The sequence below is a fragment of the Trichechus manatus genome, unplaced genomic scaffold (genome assembly GCF_000243295.1).
Source record: "Trichechus manatus latirostris isolate Lorelei unplaced genomic scaffold, TriManLat1.0 scaffold00130, whole genome shotgun sequence".
Taxonomy (NCBI): domain Eukaryota; kingdom Metazoa; phylum Chordata; class Mammalia; order Sirenia; family Trichechidae; genus Trichechus; species Trichechus manatus.
This window is the reverse complement of record NW_004444066.1, coordinates 5,237,449-5,257,028: the sequence shown is the minus strand read 5'-3', so window position 1 is coordinate 5,257,028 and position 19,580 is coordinate 5,237,449. Positions and strand designations below refer to the sequence as shown.

Here is a 19,580-nt window from a genome sequence, read left to right as displayed (position 1 = left end):
TGGATACTATTATTACCCCAAAGAGCAGAAGCCCCTCTTTAATCCTGCAAAGGTGACAACCTCATGCTTTCACTGAGCTTACAAGGGGTTTGGAATTTATTTGACAGACAGAGATTTAGGCATGCTCTTCCTCTTATACGCTTGAGGAAAATGCTGCAATGGGAATTCTAGCTCGCCTTCTATCTGGCCAAGGGCAACTTGCTAGTAACTTTATTTAAAATGTAGCATGGACTGCAAGGGCTTCAATGAGCACTCTAGCCCAGGAGTCTCCCACAATGACCACAGTGGCTCATGTAAAAACATCCCAGGTCATCAGCAAAAACAGAAAGCCCACCCAGCTACCCTAACCCACACAGCAAATGGGTTGTTACCTCTGTGTTGGACACTTGATACAAATCCTTATAGGCCATGTAAACCATGAAGGAGTTAACCCCTGTAAGAGAGGGAAGAGGTACGAGGAAACAAGAGAAAGAAATTTGTTATCACAACCAGTCTCCACCCTTTGCACCCACTTCTCTCTATCACCAACGAGACCAATTATAATACAGGCTCCTGTCCAATGCAAAGCTGATACCTTTCTTCACATTCTTCAAAAGCATTTTTCTGTGTGTCCAGTTCCTCCCTCCCCACCCAGTAAAATCAACAATTCCTAAGTGATATCATAGCCAAATGTTATCTGCTTCCACACCTCTTTCTCGCCTCTCCCCCTGAAGCATTCTCCAGTAGAGGGCAGATTTGTTTTGATATCATTCGAGGCAGTATTTATCATAAAGAATCACTGTAGCATAGTAGCTGTGTTCACACATTGGCGTTATACCACCCGGAATCCACCACATACTAGTTCAGTGAGCTTGGATTATCCAGCCTCTCTGAGAGTTGGTTTCCTCATCTATAAAATGGGAACAATAATAATACCCTACTTCATAAGGAGGTTGTGAACATTAATTGAGATGAAGCATACAGAGCTCTTAGCATCAGGCCTGGCACATATTTGGTCTCCATTGATGGATCTCCTGGGGATTGGTTTATGTCACTATTTAATGAATGTCTGCTATATACTAGGCCTGTACGGGGTGTTAGATCTGAGGAGAACTAAAATAGACCCTGCCCTTGGGGAACTAACAGAGATAATGGACAGAAAGTGTTAATGGATTGAATTGTGTTCCCCCAGAATATGTGCTGTAAATCTTAACCCCTATACCTGTGGTTATAATCCCATTTGGGAAGAGGTTTCTATTACGTTAATGGGACAGTATTAGTGTAGAGTGTGTCTTAAGTCAATCTTTTTTGAGATATAAAAGCAGATTAAGCGAGCAGCAAAAGAGCAGAGATAGGGGAAGATAGATGCCAAGCCACACGAAGATGGCCAAGACTCAGAAGCTCAAAAGAGACAAGGACCTTCCTCCAGGGTTGACAGAAAGAGAAAGGCTTCCCCTAGAGCCAGCACCCTGAACTCAGACTTCTAGCCTCCTAACTGAGAAAATAAATTTCTGTTTGTTAAAGCCATCCACTTGTGGTATTTCTGATATAGCATCACTAGATAACTAAGACAGAAGGCAAGTTTCACCTGAGGTCTAAATATCTAAATCCTAAGGGTTAAAGAAGTCCTTGACAGAGCAAATACTAATGAGCTCACGGGCTAGCCCAAAGGTGTGCAATTTGAGTCCACCCAGAATGCCTTGGAAGAAAGTCCTGGAGATCTCATTCTGAAAAATCAGTTATTAAAACCTTATGGAGGCAGCTGTTCATGGAGGCAATTAGCCACACATTTCATTTTCTCCTCCGATTCCTAACTCTCCTTCTTCCTCTGTTGCTCCAGTTGAATACAGACCAACTGTACCTTGGATGGCTGCCAGAAGAACTGGATGGTACCTGACTACCATTATTGAATATTTTGATCAAAGATTCTATAGAAGAATCTTGACCAAAAGGGGGAAAAATGCAAAAGAGAATTTCAAATTCTCATAGACTCTAGGCTTTCTGGAGCCATGGAGGCTGGATGAACCCCTGAAACTATTGCCCTGAGATAATCTTTAAACCTTAAACCAAAAATATTCCCTAGTCTTCTTAAAACCAAACAACAGTTTAGCTTAACTAGTAAAGAATGTCTGCCTCAAGCGTTATGCTCTTTTAAGAACTTCCCATATGGGATCAAAATGACAACAGCAACTGGAAAGATTAGATAGGAAGCTTACGGGGCAGTGAGTTTATGTTAACAGGGGAGAAACAACTCAGAAAAGGAGGGTGAGAATGGTTGCACAACTTGGAGAATGTAATAAATGTCACTGAATTGTACATGTAAAAACTTGAATTTGTGTATGTTTTGCTGTCTATATTCTCAACAACAACAAAATAAAATAAATCATTTTAAAAAACAAAACAGCCCTATGGAGCACAGTTCTACACTGACATACATGGGGTCACTATGAGTTGGAATCAATTTGACAGTGACTGTTTCTTTTTAAGGTTTATAAAGAAAGAGCTATTCAATTCTGACCCAAAATAAACTGATTGATATAGCAATTTACAGAAATAGGTAGGAATGGTGAACAGAGGATCATTTTGGGGAAAAGAAGACAATTTTGGTCTCCGATCATTAAGGCCATCTCAGCCTACAGTGTTCCAGACCAAAAATGGGTTGTAATTTGAGAACTTCCCTACCCAGAGTGGTTCAGCTCAGGGCAGTTTTCTCAGCACTAGCCTTCCCACAAACTTCTGTGTCATCCATGGAATGACCCAGGTCTTTTGGCAGGGAAATGGCTATTGAAGTCATTTAGTTCTCTAGCCTAGTTGAGATGCCCAGTACAAAAGGAGACACAAGAAAGAAGGGAAAAGGCTAATCTCACATTCTGCATCACAAATGATGCTGCTCCAACTGGACTACACAGGGCTTGTGGGGTAAGGAGGGGATGGAAAGGGAATCTCATCCTCTAGGAGATGTTCTTTATCCCTTCAACTAACAGTAAACTCCTCTCCTACACTGAACTCCTAACATTTACATCTAGACTACTCATTTGCATCTTACAGCATTTATTAGTTTGTTCTTCATTTGCCTGCTTCCCTTTGCTTGGCTGTTCAACAGAGGCCATGGCTTATATTTCCCTATATCCCCTTGACCACCTTACAACGCTGAGCATATTGCATGTATGTGGGTGCATGTGGGAGGGAGTAAGCAGTAAAATGTCTATTGATCAAAAAGTAGAAAGATCGGGGAACATCTAGCTTAACTGGCATAACACAGCTTATAAAGACAATGTTCTACATTCTACCTTGGTGAGTAGTGTCTGGGGTCTTAAAAGCCTGTGAGCGGCCATCTAAGATACTCCACTAGTCTCATCCCTTCAGAAGCAAGGGAGAAGGAAGAGAACAGGATACAAGGAAAAGATGAGTCCGAAGGACTAATTGACTACAGCTACCAAGGCCTCCACCGGACTGAGTCCAGTACAGCTAGATGGTGCCCGGCTACCACTACTGACTGCTCTGACCAGGATCACAACAGACGGTTCTGCACAGAGCTGGAGAAGGATGTAGAACATAATTCTAACTCACAAAAAAAAGACCAGATTTACTGGCCTAAAGGAGACTGGAGAAACCCTGAGAGTATGGCCCCAAGCCACCCTTTTAGCTCAGTGGTGAAGTTATCTCCAAGGTTCACCGTTCAGCCTGGGAGTGAACAGCCCCGTAAAACCAAATGAGACTAACGAGGTACAGCAGTCCAGCGACAAGGGTCAGAAGGCAGAAGGGGACAAGGAAGCTGGTGATAGGGAACCCAAGGTTGGGTAAGGATATTGTTGATGTGTTGTGAGATTGTTAACCATTGTCATAGGGCAACATTTGTAGTAACTGTTAAATGAGAAACTATTTTGTTCTATAAGCCTTCATCTTAAGTGAGAATAACAGCACAATTGGAAGAGCGTAGTCAATGTCACTGAACTGTGCATGTAGAAATTTTTGAAATGGTGTATCTTTGGCTATGTGTACTTTCACCAAAAAAAAAACGGTTGAGAAGTTAGAGGGTTGACATGTTGTGGGGTTGTTAACCAATGTCATAAAACAATATGTGTACTACTGTTTCATGAGAAACTATTTGTTCTGTAAGCCTTCACCTGAAGTACAATAAATAAATAAATAAAGTAGAAAGAATTAACAGAAGAATCTAAGAAAATAATGGGAGTCTGTTATGGACTGAATTGTGTCCCCCAAAAATGTGTGTCAACTTGGGTAGGCCATGATTCCCAGTACTGTGTGGTTGTCCACCATTTTGAGATCTGATGTGATTATCCTATGTGTGGTAAATCCTAACCTCTATGATGTTAATGAGGCAGGATTAGAGGCAGTTATGTTAATGAGGCAAGACTCAATCTATAGGATTAGGTTGTATCTTGAGTCAATCTCCTCTGAGATATAAAAGAGAGGAGTGGGATCACATACCACCAAGAAAGAAGTGCTAGGAGCAGAATGTGTCTTTTGGACCCGGGGCCTCTGTGCTGAGAAGCTCCTGGACCAGGGGAAGATTGACGACAAGGACCTTTCCCCAGAGCCAACAGAAAGAGAAAGCCTACCCCTGGAGCTGGCACCCTAAATTCGCACTTCTAGCCTCTTAGACTGTGAGAGAATAAACTTCTGTTTGTTAAAGCCATCTACTTGTAGTATTTCTGTTATAGCAGTACTAGATAACTAAGACAGAACCTAAACCACATACTCACTAAAAGGGTATACACACACATACATGAAGTTGTTTTCATGCCCCAAGGTGCTAGCCTGAGTGCCAACAAAATCCTTCCTTCCAGAAATGTGTTGGTCTTTTCTGAGGGTGCCACTGTCATATAATAGTAACAGTTCGATCTTCAGAGTAAAAAAGATATTGGTTTAAAATCCTTCATCTCATGTTTACTAGCATGTGACCTTATGTCAGTTAAGTGAACCTTTCCCAACCTCAGTTTCATCCTCTGTAAAATGGGAGGTATTGCATGGAAGTGAAGAGCATAGATTTTGGATAGATCTATTTGTTACTAACTCTAATCTTGGGCTAGTTATTTTGAGCCTCAGTTTCTCCATCTACAAAGAAGGTATAACAACTCCTACCTCATCGGAGTCCTATGAGGAGTAAGTAAGCTCACATAAATAAAAGTCAAGTGCCGAGAACCTAGTGGTACCCACTTGTGCTTATGCTTAAGGTTCCAGGCCCCAAGCAAGGGAAAGTGGCTCAAATGGGTGGATGGTGTAGGAGAGGAAGCCATGGAAAAGGCCAAAGGAGAAGGAGAGGGCATGGCTCACCTTTGTCCTTGATGAGGCTCTGCACTTCCTGCTTGACACTGTCATTCCAATGGGTGATGTCCACGTGCAGGGCATAGTCACAGCAGCTTTTCCCATCAGCCCACTCTCGCCACTTCTCATAGGCCTCCGTCAGGCTGGACTCAGGCTCTGGCACCACGTGGTCAACTGAACAACAGAGGCAACAGATGGGAGACCCACTGGCACAGCCTTCACTCCCCCTCTCTACAGGCCTGCTCCTACTTGCTCAGCTATGGCTGGAAAATCTCCACTCCCTGAGCATGGGAGCAACCTTAGAAAGTGATCCCTGGTAGTTTCAAGGTCTTACTTCCATGTAAATTTTTTTGTCTAGAATTTGCTTTCTTTGAGGCCCAAACCTAGTCTTTCAGTACCTGCAACCATGGATAACTTTCTAAAAAAAAATAATAAATACCCACAGTTGGTGGGCATACGGCAAAAATTACTCCGGTATGTTCTCCTGGGCAACTGGGGGAGAATATCAATTGGTACCGCCTTCCTGCAAAACAATTTTGAAATATATATCAAAGATCTTGACATCGGTCATACTGCTTACTCAGTGATTCTATGCCTATGAATTATTCCTGAGGAAATAAACATGGCTGTATGCAACATTTGGGCTCTCGGGATATTGCAACTGCATTATTTATGTAAGTGAAAAACTGGAAATGAAGTATCTCACAATATGGGGAGATTATTTAAATACATAAATCATGACACGCTCATAAAATGGGTCATTAGGCATCCATTCAAAATGCTGGGATAGAATAAAACTAAAGGAATGGAAAGATATCCATGACGTATTATTTAGAGAAAATGGCAGGTTGAATTATAGTATGTGTTATGATCCCATTTTCGTTAATAGGAAAAAATATGCATGGAATATACAGTAAAACTTTACTAGTGTTGTGGGACTATGGATTTTCTTTTCTTTCATTCTTTTGCGTGTGTATGTGTGTATCTAGGATTTCTGAATTGTCTATGGAGGAGATGCATACTTCTGTGGTTCTTCGCATGTTTTCCTCTCGTCACCCAGAACTTTGACTTTTCTCTGGCACCTTCCCTAATGCAGAAGACCAACCAGCTAATACCCATTTCAAGCACGCTGAGCAGGTCCAACTCCTCCCCCAGATGGTAGAAAGCCAGGCAAAGATCATTCATTTCCTCAGTCTTCTATCAAAGGCAGCCCAAGTGCACTTATCAGAAAGCAAATGCATGGAGCTACACTGCAAACGTCTGGAACCACACCAAGGGCTTTTGTGGGCAGGCAGCTGCTGAGAAGTCAGCTGGCTTCCTCTCCTCGGCTGAAGAAAAGCTGTGGTCTCTCTGAATTGCACCTTTTATGGCCTTGATGCAATTTTCCTGGGCTTCCGTGGCCCGGCTAGCTGAGGCTGAAGCCTTCTTGTGCTCCAGTCTAAAGGAAATTAGACAGTGAATAATTCTATGGCTCAGGCTGCTCCTGCTCTTGGGTGGATGTATACGGTGTTAAAAAAAACAGTGCTCTGGTTGCCCAAGTTTGGGGCCATGGCTGAGATAGGACCCAATTCATCGAGAGTCCACTGAGACAAGGAGGTCTGCCCTGGAATACTACCTGTCCAGTAATCCAGTGTTCTGCAAATCCCTAGGTTTTTTTGGAATTGCAATAGCTATCAGAAAAAAAAAAAAAAAGATGAAAAATCACTCCCACAGCTCACCTAATCTTAAAGATATTAATTGGTCAAAAGACAGTGCAGATCAGATAACATGGAATGCCAGTGAAGCCCGCTAATTTTCCAAGAAGTGCAAGTCTCAAATCATCATTCTCTCTAGGATGCTTCCCAGACCTATTCACACTACTCTGCCAGCATGCTCTGCTCTCTCCTCCATAAGACATAAGCTAGCGGTTCTGGAATAACTTTTTGGCTGCTCTTCACACTTTTTGAGTCCACTTTTCCAGTGAGCCCTGGTGGTGCAGTGGTTAAGAGCTACAGCTGCTAACCAAAAGGTCCGCAGTTCGAAGCCACCAGCCACTCCTTGGAAACACTATGGGGCAGCTCTACTTTGTCCTATAGGATGGCTATGAGTCAGAATCGACTCGACGGCAACGAGTTTGGGTTTTTTGGTTTTCTAGTGACTGGCCAGAGATAGTAATTCTGACCCCCCACCCACTGCAGGAGCCGGCTCCTTGTTGTTAAGGCAGACAAGAGAGAGCTGCTGCTCTCGTGGCCAGGAGCCCCGTGAATCTCCTCTCTGCATCTACAGTGAGCTGTCCATTTCCTCACAGCTACCTTCTTCTCTCCACCACTTGTCTGTCAATTTGTCATACTGTGGTGGCTTGCATGTTGCTATGATGCTGGAAGTTATGCCACCAGTATTTAAATAACAAGCAGGGTCAACCATGGGGACAGGTTTCGGAGGAGATTCCAGACTAAGACAGACTAAGAAGAAAGATCTGCTTCTGAAAAGTAGCCAATGAAAACGTTATGGATCACAAAAAAACACTGTCCAATATAGTGCTGGAAGATGAGTCCCTTAGGTTGGATGGTACTACATAACGGCTGTACACAATGGCTGCAACAATGGACTCAAATATGCCAACAATCATGAGGATGGCACAGGACTGGGTGAGGCTTTGTTATGGTGTATAAAGGGTCATCACAAGTCAGAGCCAACTCGATGGCAACCAACAACAACACCACCACTCGGTCCCCATCAGGCAGAAAGTCTTTAAAGCTGAAATTAGGGATGTGTACAGGTTATCATAAGGAGTCCTGGTAGCGCAGTGGTTAAGCACTCGGCTACTAACCAAATGGTCAACAGTTTGAACCTACAAGCCATTCCATGGGAGAAAGATGTGGCAGTCTGCTTCAAATAAAGATCACAGCCTTGTCCTCATGGGATTTGGCTTCTTGGTTTGGAGGTTTAACGTCATGGTTTCATGGGATCAAAAACCTCAAACCCGCTGCCATTGAGTCGATTCTGACTCATTGTGACCCTAAAGGACAGAGCAGAACTTCCCCATAGGGTTTCCAAGGCTGTAAATCTTTACAGAAGAAGACTGCCACATCTTTCTCCCATGGAGTGGCTGGTGGGTTCAAAATGCCAACCTTTTGGTTAACAGCCAAGCACTTAACCACTGTGCCACCAGGACTCCTTTCATGGGACATCCCAGTTAATTGGCCTAGTAACATGTTTAGTGCTTCTATTCTACCTCCTAGTTTTCTGTGCAGTGTCTGGGATCTTAAAAGTTTGCAAGTGGCCATCCAAGGCACAAAAAATTGGTCTCTATTTGTCTGGAGCAACAGAGGAAGAATGAGAGTCAGGAATAGAAGGAGGAAACAGAATGTATGACTAATTCATGCCTCCATGAACAACTGCCTCCTCTGCCATGAGATCAGAAGAACTGGATGGTGCCCAGCTACCACTGTTAAACATTTAGATCAAAGATTCTATAGAAGAATTTTGATCAAAAGGGGGAAAATGTAGAACAGAATTTCAAATTCTCATCGACTCCAGACTTCCTGGAGCCAAGAAGGCTGGATGAACCCCTGAAACTACTGCCCTGTGATAATCTGTAAACCTTAAACCAAAAACATCCCTGAAATCTTCTTAAAACCAAACAATAGTTTAGCATAACCAGTAAAAAAAAAAAAAACGGAGCCCTGGTGATACAGTGGTTAAGAACTCAAGCTGCTAACCAAAAGGTTGGCAGTTTGAATCCACCAACCACTCCCTGGAAACCCTATGGAGCAGTTCTATTCTGTCCTATAGGGTCACTATGAGTCAGAATTGACTGGATGACAATGGGTTTCTTTGGTTGGTTCAGTAAAAATGTCTGCCTTGAGCATTATGCTCTTTTATGAACTATCTATATGGGATCAAGGTGACAACAGCAACTTGAAAGATTAGACAGGAACTTTACTGGGCAATGAATTTATGTTAATGGGGGAGGAACAACTCAGAAAAGGAGGGTGAGAATGGTTTCACAACTCAAAGAATGTAATCAATGTCACTAAATGCTATGTGTAGAAACTGTTAAGTTGGTGTAGTTTTGCTGTGTATATTCTCAACAATAGCAACAAAATAAATAAACTTTAAAAAAAAATTACAGCCTTGGAAACTCTACGGGACAGTTCTACTCTGTCCTATAGGGTTGTTATGAGTCGGAATTGACTCAATGGCAATGGTTTACAGGTTATCGTTAGAAAACACTATAGTTAACACATTAAACACACGCTTCTTAGAACAGGCATGTGTAAAATCTGTGGACTTACTGATCATGGTGGTGCCACCTGCTAAGGCAGCCTTTGTCCCTTGGAAGAAGTCATCCACTGTGGTCATCCCCTTATATGGCATTTGGAAGTGAGTGTGGACATCAATGCCTCCCGGGATCACCATCTTCCCATTGGCCTCAATGGTCTTCACTCCTCCAGGGACAATCAGATTGTCTCCAATTTGTCTGGTGAGACAGTGAAACAAGTGACAGTTTAAAAGAACAACTTCTAAGATAAACAGAGTATTATAAGGATTTTAAATATCACAACTTATATTTATCAAAATAATCTTTGCAAGTAATTCACAATTTTGGCAATCCAGAAGCAAATAAAGGTAGGTATATATACAGAGGAGTCTAATCTCACCCTTTTTGTCAAGTTTCTACTGACAGTCAGGTCTAGTAATTAAGAATGTGGCTGAGCTCTGGCTGTAGGCTATCTGGATTCACAAGCTTGGGTCTACCATTTCCTAGCTGTGTGTCTTTGGCCAACCTACTCAACCCTGCCATGCCTTAATTATTTTATCCACAAAATGTATATTAATAAGAACACCTCCTCCATAGGGTTGTCGTGTAGATTAAATATGTTAATACTTGTTGAGGCATCTAAGGCATATTGTCAGGCATATAAGAACTCAATAAGCATTAGTTATTATAATTAACAGTCACCCTCCTACTATATAGCCCTCTCCCTCCTGTCAATCTCTTAGCACTTATTGTCTGCTCTACTAATTTAATATTTGGTATTGACATTACCTGGTAATGTTAACTCCTTTATGTATTTACAGGTATCTCAGCTCCTTCAAAAGACTGTAAAGACCTTGAGGGCGGGGATCATGATGATTTTGGGCCCACTGATACCTACTATAGCATGTGACACAGTGCCTTGGACAACTTCCCTGCACGTAGAAGGTACCCCATAATATTCAGAGACAGACAAATAACTATGCAACAGTTGCAGCAAATTATTTCTGTTTTTCTGCTCTATGAGCTAAGAATGTTGTTGAATATATACAAAATTTCAGGACTGGATGAAGATCATGTTTATCCAAACTTTTCCCTCATCAACATACACATCTGATGGCTAAATTCCTTCTATAACGTCCTTGGCAAGTGGCCTCCCAGGCTATGCAAATAGAGATGGCAAAAAGGATTCATCTTGTGTATTCAACCCTGGCAGTGAATGCCTGAAGCACCGTGTGAAGACGCACTCCAAGCCTGCATTCAAGGCTCCACCACAAAAAGTTCTGTAAACAATTAGTGATGCCTGCCATGAACTCCAAAATGGAAAAGGAGCATAAGGTGCTAAATTTTTTCCATCTCTGAAAATATCTAAATGAGGGAACTTGCGATATCCAAAGATAGCCAACTATATGTAGTATTTTTTTAGTAACAGAAAAAATATAAAATAAATTATGGTTTATATCTTGAAGAAATTACCGTTTTATACTGGTTAGCTTGCCTGTACTTCCCTTTATCCTACTTCTAATAAGAAAGAGTAATGAGGCTTCCTTCTGAGCCTCTAATGAAAAGGGGATGTACAAAGAGATAAAGAGAAGGACTCTGTATAAGTAACGTACTTTATCAAGCCATCTTCCATGTAAATATCAGCATAAAAGGATTGGTCATCATTGACGATTCTGCCTCCCTTGATAAGAAGACGGTCACTCTAGAAAAGAAGAAAAACAAGAGTCATTCTCACAACCAGGACTTCAGAGAAGAGTGGTTCACCAAGGTTTTGTCAATTCATTGTTCTAGAGGTCTAGTATGAACACATTTTTTAAACACATCTGTGTGCTCAATGTACTCAACATCTGAACCAGCTGTACTTGTTGGGGATTCAGTCTTTCTCGTTAGCCCCTCATTCAAATTATTTTGGAGTTTCCTCTATTGCTTCTGAAACCTACCATAGCCTTTTGGAAACAAAACTACTTGAGAAAGCAAGACACATATCATCTTTTCTGATTAAGTAACCACTACATATTTGAAGTGGGACAAGTTACACGTCAGTGCCTAGAACCCTATCTGGTATTCTGCTGGCACTCAATGATAGTTCTCAAAAATGGAACTTAGGATCAGAGATACAATGAAAACAGGCTTTTAACAGTATTTATAACGACATGAGGACATGTTCAGATCATGTCCTGCTAACAATGAGAACACTGATACATGCATTCACACTTGTACACCAAGCTGTGGAATGTATAAGAAAAACCACTAGATGGAAATAAGACAAACCATCCATAGCAGTTAACTTAGGGTGGAGAAATTATGCAGGATTTATATTTACTTCATTATACTCAGGATTTATATTTACTTCATTATACTCAGTATTTCCCCCATTTTCTGAAATGTACTTTATTACTTTTAGTATATGAGAAATAAAATCTTTTTTACAATTATAACTTAGATAAAATTTGGGAAAGTGATCTAACTGGAAACAATACAAATATATTACAAAGTTATTTATCTATATACAGATATATAGATACATATATATGGAGGACTGGTGGTGGCACAGTGGATACACACACACACACACGCACACACACACAGACACACACACACACACACTCACATATCTCCAAAGCCCGTTGACATCGAGTCAATTCCATCTCATAGTGACCCTATAAGACAGAGTAGAACTGGCCCATAAGGTTTCCAAGGAGCAGCTGGTGAATTCGAACTGCCAATCTTTTGGTTAGCAGCTGAACTCTTAAGCACTGCACCACCAGGGCTCTGCATATATATATATATATATATATATGTATATGTATATATGTATATATATGTATATGTATATGTATGTGTATAATATACACATACATATATATATATATAAGGGGAGTGAGAAGTCAGTATCAGCACTAGAGAATTCAGATATCATGTAATGAATGGAGCTTAGACTGGGGCATTGGGGATGGCTATGACTTTGTTAGATCCATGGGGGAAAAGAGAATTCCCAAGAGCCTGGGTGAGTGGGACTAAAACATGAATAAAGAATGGTAGCTTGGGTTTTGTTAAAAATTCAATTTATAGCCTTTAAGTCTGTCTGTCCATCCCTCCATCCCTCCACTCATTCAGCAAATATTTATTTAATATCTGCTATAAAATAGGTGAAGGAGTCCTGGTGGCTCAATGGTTAAGCGCTCAGCTGTTAACTGAAAGGTTGGCAGTTCAAAGCCACACAGCAGCTCCACGGGAGAAAGATGTGGCAGTCTTCTTCCATAAAGATTACAGCACTGGAAACCCTATTGGGCAGTTCTACTCTGTCCTGTACAGTCACTGTGAGTTGGAATTAACTCAATGGCAATGGGTTATTAAATAGATGTGTGGAAGATATAGTGGTGAATAAGTCTCACCAAGTCATGGCTTTTATGGAGCTTAAAAGGGAAGCCTAGCAAAAGTGAAATTAAGTCAAGAAAACAAAATAAAACATTATGAAATTGTATTAAATGCCACAGAATTTAGGGGGGTGAGACTTATTTAAAAAGAGGCTGGAAAAGGCCTATTCGAGGAAAAGCAATTTAATGGGTGTGAGTGGGAATGGGAACTCCTGCAGGCAGGCAGAGGGAAGAGCAGGTGCAGAAGCACTGAGGTAGAAATAAGTTTGTTTCTTTGAAAACCGGGAAAAAAAAATCAGTGTGGAGGGAGCTTAGGGATCAAGGAGGAAAGTTCATGCAATGAGTTTGGGAAGGTAAGCAGGCTTATCATGCTAAGTTGGTAGGTTTGGGAAAGGGGTTTGGGACTGAATGAATATACACTGGGAAACATGGAAGGCCTGCAAGCAGAGGGGTGGAGACCTGTGTAAGGAAGGCAGTTCTGGACTTCGCAAATATTCGGAGCAAATGTTCTTCATGTCTATGTTGACTATGGGATTAATGGTCATTGAATTAGACACAGGCTAAGGGCAGAAAGACTTCATATTTAGGGCTAACCACGATCGTCATTTATTTGAAGATGATTCTTTGCCCCCTGTTCAAGAACACAGACTTTCAAATAGAGTAAGGGCCTTATGGGGAAGCCCTGGCTTCTGACTTCAGAAATGAAAGAGTGTGAACAGGGCCAAAAGATGAATGCTGAAGCTAGGGCTCCAGGTGGGATATAGAAAATTACCACTTAGTTTCTCCTGCTTCCAAGATATTACGTGAGAACAAGGAATTTCATCATGTCATAATGTCAGGGGAGAGAATTTTAAAAAGATACAAATCAAGAAGGTATTTAGAAAAAAAACCTACATATATGGCAAGGAAGATGTGCTAATGAGGTAAAATACAAATTCCCACCAGTGTGATAGACAAGCACTTCATGATCTGGCCTCTGCCGACATGTCCACTCTCATGTGGACTTCTATCTATCTATCATGTGTTGCCTCATATTTATACAGTGGTAAAGATAAGAACAGAGCCCTAGTAGCACCATGGTTAAAGCAGTTGGCTGCTAACCAAAACGTAGGAGGTTCAAACCCACCAGCCACTCCGGGAGAGAAAGATGTGGCAGTCTGCTTCTGTTAAGATCACTGCCTTGGAAACCCTATGGGGCAGTTCTACTCTGTCTTACAGGGTCGACTCAATGGCAATGGGTAAAACTAAGAAACATGTAGTTCCTGTCACATATCAGGCTCTCTAGCCACAAACCTTTGCAAAGATGTACTCTTCTGCCTTCTCATGTGTTCACCAGGCACCCAACAACCATCCTCTCCTTCTTCAAGCCTCAGCTGAAACTGTTTCTCCCCCAGGACGCGTTACCTGACTTCCCCAGCAAGGTTCACCTGCTGCCACTGCAATTTATTGTTTTACAATAGCGGCTTTGTTGTCTAATTGTCTCCTGACTAGACTGTGAACTTCTTTAGTCTTGGAACTGTATGTCCTGTGATCTTTTTACTTCAGTTCCTGGAGCCCATTCTAGACAGCTTCTAAATATTGGTCAAATGAACGGATGAATGTGGGACACAGGAGGTTGTGTTATATCAGCATGATGGAAAGACCATCTGAGTCAGAAAACTATGTGAAGGGGCTAGAAAACTGGACTTTTAAGAAAAAAAAATAGAAGGCTATTGTAATCTACGTAAAAGAATACTGCAAAATTATATGAAGTGGTCTTTGAACTGTGCTTCCCAAACTAGTGCACATTACAAAATACAGATTCCCAGGCGCTGCTTGAGGCCACCATGTCTGTATATTCAACAGGCTCTACAGATGTCTCTTATGCAGCCATCCAGCACCAAGTCACAGACCAGCACCAGAAACCACTGTCCCATGAAACTCTCACAGTTCTGTGTGTCTACGGAGTGACTGACACATCTCCAAAGGAGTTAAACAGTAATAATAATAGTGATAGCTATAAGAGTGTCTTCTCAAAACTCAGTGCTTTTCTGATATTCTTTATCTTCCCAGCAAATAGCTGAACTAAACTTGTTTATGGACAAAGGCCAGCTTCTGCCTGAACTGAGACCAGATATGAAATATGAGCCCCTCTTGCCTAGGGACATGCAGCCCTCAGCCACTGGTATGATTATCACTTCCTTCAACAAGCATCAAATGTCAGGAAAGGGGCAAAAGCTATCTCAGGCCTTATGTACATCACGGGGATAGTAAACGCTGATCCAAGTGGAATTAACGCCATTGAGATGGTGTCATTGGAAGCTTTTCAAATGGTAATTAAATAAACCCTCTCATGCTCAATAATTAGGAACCTTAACAGAGCCCAAAGATGAATTATAGGGCTGGTGTAGGTTTCAGAGCAGGGAGTAACAAGACCCTTGCTCAACGGGCAAATAAGTATTACTGCCATTATTTGATGTATTGTGCAGAGCAGATACATCAAAATCTAAACTCATGGAGTTCAAACACGTTATTTCTCTAGGGGTCTTCAGCTTGTCTTCCCCAAACCACTTCATTAATTTAACTCCTTCCATGCATGTGGAATCCACTCAAAAGGGCAGCCTGGCCAAACCAGTCAATAGACACAGAAGAGTCAGAAAGGCAAATCTCAGGCTTGGCACTGAGAAATACTGAGTGGGGGGTATGACATAACTACTGACCACACCTAGGCCACATAAAACCAAGCCTCTCTGGACACAAAAAATGCTTGTCTGTGAATTCATGGACCAACCATGTAAATTAACACATGCTGGGGTCAAAAATCCACAAAATGAACACACCCTACATCTATGATTAACAGTCATCCTCAATGATGTTAGATAGGACTGGTGAATATGGTTTTGTGGGGCTCTTTACTTCCTGTAAAGCTGCCAATTAGCCATGAGCTGCTATCTGAGACATAAAAATATCCTGTTTTGGAGCTTATCAATCTTTTTCATGTACTGATACTCATAACAAACGATGACATTTCTAGACTGCACTGGGGTAATCTGGAGGGCATTTGGAATCCAAAATGAACCCAAAATTCAGAGTCCGAAGCAGCCAGCTGGGGACTCTTGCTGCCTTAGGCCCTGACCAGCCACCTAAGGCTGAGTGCATCACTGTCTTGGGCTCACTTGGGTACCAGCTATACCAGCTGGCAAGCTTAGTCCAGCTGGGTCCTCACACTACTGGGAAAATCAGGTGGACCACTCAACTGAGCGCATGATCTTAAGTTAAGGCGTAACCTCTCAGAGTCTCACTCAGTCTTTTCATTAGTCCAGACTGGATAATAATACCCAGCTCACCTCCCATGGTGGCTGCCAGGAACAAAATAAGGGAATAAAAGCACACGTAGGTATATATGTTAAATATCTACCGCACAGGAAACACCTGATAAATATTAGCTCTATTTATTCATAATACATTTTTATATTTATTATGCTATATGTTACTATTTATAATGTTAGCTATATTATTCCATTAATATTATTTACAGTGCTTTAATTTTTTTAAAGCCTTAAGAAGTATATTGGACAGATATAATGGTTCCCATTTTCCATATGGAGAGATAAACACAGAGAGGTGAGTGACTCATTAGGTACAAAAAAACCCAGGTTCTGTTGAGTTGATTCTGACTCATAGCGACCCCATGTGTGTCAGAGTGGTACTGTGCTCCATAGGGTTTTCAACGCCAGATTTTTCAGAAGCATATCACCAGACCTTTCTTCCAAGGCACCTCTGGGTGGACTTGAACCGCCAACCTTTCAATTAGCAGCCAAGCACGTTAACCATTTGTACCACCCAGGGACTCCTATTAGTCCCAGTCAGGAGTAAATCTAGGTTTCCCACCTCCTGGACTGCACTGGTTTCCGCTCCTAGACCACGGTACTAATTGTATCTAAACTTTATACAAAGTGGCTTTTCCTGACAGGTCTTTTTTCTTTGTGTTATACTGAATTTGACCGTTTCAGTGCTAAAGCTGTTGACCTACCTCTGCAGTAGATAACGGTAGGAATCCAGTAACTCTTGAGCCACTGCCTCTAAATTCAGTGCATAAACCTGCCCCTATGGCCTGAATGTGTTAATGTAGCTTATGAAGTAACAAGGGAAGTTGTTACGAGTGGCTCTGATTCAAACTGGAATAGGGAATAAAGGGACAGAATCTTGAACTCAAACCTATTGGAGACATTGGTTCCCATCTTAGTTTTCCTCCCCTAGTCTTCAACTTAAAGAACTTAAACTACCACCTCCGTCTACCTGAGGCAATGAAAAGATACCTTCCAGAGAAACCAGAGCCCTCCATGGGTTTCTTCCCACTCAATAAAGTCAGCCTGAGTACAGTACTTAAGGCACATCTGTTCTATACTCTGAAGACATTCCAGCAGCTCAGGAAGAAAAAACAAAAAACTCTAGTCCTGTGAAGAGAAAAGGAGACTATATAATCTTCCCAAGATCTAAGCTGGTTCATATTTTCTTACCTGCATTCATATCTCAAAGCACAGACTCTGACCCTCAGCAGGGATTCAAGATTCTTTTAAAGTCCAGATGAAGGTGCAGGTGCTTATTCAAAATAAATTCCCCTTTGGGTAATTAGATCTGGCTCCCTCAAAACATTCCCCGTCTTAAGAATACATCAAGATGGATGGACTACATGGATGAAACCTCGTTTTTTCTTCTCCAAAGCAGCATCATTTTAAAGAGAGAGAGAAACTCAGGCTTTCTCAGACAGTCTGGTTGACTCAACATGATATTCAGAAAAAGGTACTGAAAAGGTTCTAATGAAACCAGAGTTCTTATCCTGGCTCTGCCATTAAATATGCAACATGGGTGAGACACACAGACCTGAGTTTGAATTGTAGCACTAACACCAACTGCTTGTGTGACTCTGGATAAGAGATTTCACCTCTTTGAGCTCCAATTACTTCATATTGTGAAATGGGGACAATGAAACCTTTCACTCAGGGTGCTGGTAAGGATTACGGGGAATACTACATGTAAAGGGCTGAGCCCTCTGCCTGGCACACTGTAAATGCTCAGTACATGTGAGCTCCATCATTATTAGCATTCCTTACAATAGAAACTGGCCACTCTAACACTCCTCTCTCTCAAATGCTCAGGAAGAACTGAACTAACACTTTGTTAGTCAAATATAACAGACCTTGCCATAAGGGGAATTCCAGAGACACCAGCCCTCAGCCAACCCTCAGCGACTGTTCTTAGCTCCTGCCACCAGCAGCCATGGCCAGCCAAGACTTCTCCTTCAAACCCATCCCCACAGGGTAAGTTCCCATGGCCTCTCTGGGTCATTCTTCCTATGGAAATAAGCCGTCATTAGGAGATGACAATCTACTCACTGTCTTCCAGTAGGGATGGAGAGTGGGCGGTGAAGTCTTACACCTGCCCCTACACCCAGCCTCCCTACAGAGTGCATGGATCTGTTTCTAAGACCCTCAATGACAAACATGCCATTAAGACAAAGGGAAAGAGAAAGGTCTGAGAGAAGACAGACATCTCAAAGAGTAATGCAGTTTCTTGGCTCTGAGTCCTTATTGAAACCAGGCATAGTTTGACAAGGTTGGCTATTCCAAATCTCTAAACTTCTCCGGATGAGAGGTCTTCTTCTCATCATCCAAACATACTTATGGCCATTGAGGTGTGCTGGATGGAGGTAAATGTGGGGCACTCCCTTCAAAACACAACTCACTAAGCGGGATGTATAACAATGGGAAGCACTGAGTTCACTTTCTTTATTATGTTCAGTCTGGCTCAAACAGTACTATATCCTGGAGGGACAAAGCTCAAGTTAGAAAAAGCAGAAATGTGAAGGAAGCCATAGCCAAGGGCTGTATTAACCAGGGCAGTCTGGCTGCTCAGCCTTCTGAACTGGGACATCAAAGCCAGCTATGTGCATTCTTCATTCCCCAGACATCACAATTCCCATTTTAAAGATGTCATTACCAAAGGGCCAGACAAGTTCAGTGACCTGCCCTGAGTCGGACTTGTGTAGAGGGATCAGCTGCGGATGGCATCTTAATCCTAGCCCCCTGATAACAGTCTCTCAATCTTCAGCAAGGTCCCAGACATGGATAAGCACAAGTGGATGACCAGGTCAGGACAGAGGGGATAGGGAGGGAAGGAACAACCCAGCACTGGAAAGGAGGTACCACAAAGTCATTCCATTCTCCAGCAGAAAGGTCAGCTGGGTGCAGGTAGTCCAAACCTCAGACACTTGGGAACCACCTCCATGACGTCTAACGTTGTTGTTAAGTGCCATCAAATCGATTTTCAACTCATAGCGACTCTAAGTGACACAGTAGTACTGTTCCGGAGAGTTTTCTTGGCTGTAATCTTTATGGAAGCAGATGGCCAGGTCTTTTCTCCCACAGAGCCTCTAGGTGGGTTTGAATCACCAGCCTTCCAGTTAGCAGTCGGCTGCTTAACCATTGCACCACCAGGACTCCTTGACATTTCACGTATCCTGGTACAAACTGTATTGTTATTGGCTTAATATTATCCTTAAATAAATGTAATTTAAAAGCAAACACTACCTTACTCCTAAAAATTATACACTAGTATTTTGCCAAAAACATACAGCAAACCTAGAAATGAATACAGTAAAAATATTATTAAATTTTGGCTACATTCTGCTACCTTCAGAAGGCATCTAAGGG

The 19,580-nt window shown here is 41.9% G+C and overlaps 1 protein-coding gene across 2 annotated transcripts in view; it reads right to left on the bottom strand.

Moving 5' to 3' along the window:
* The window catches only part of DPYSL3 (dihydropyrimidinase like 3), a 146,221-nt gene that overhangs the window by 26,204 nt on the left and 100,437 nt on the right, over positions 1–19,580 (bottom strand). For both annotated transcript variants that reach the window (XM_004384930.2, XM_004384931.1), the window contains exons 2-5: positions 11,125–11,213; positions 9,546–9,730; positions 5,278–5,442; positions 372–433 (exon numbers count right to left, since the gene is read on the bottom strand). In XM_004384930.2, coding sequence (XP_004384987.1) covers positions 372–433; positions 5,278–5,442; positions 9,546–9,730; positions 11,125–11,213 — 501 coding nt within the window. The remainder of the gene's footprint in view (positions 1–371; positions 434–5,277; positions 5,443–9,545; positions 9,731–11,124; positions 11,214–19,580) is intronic.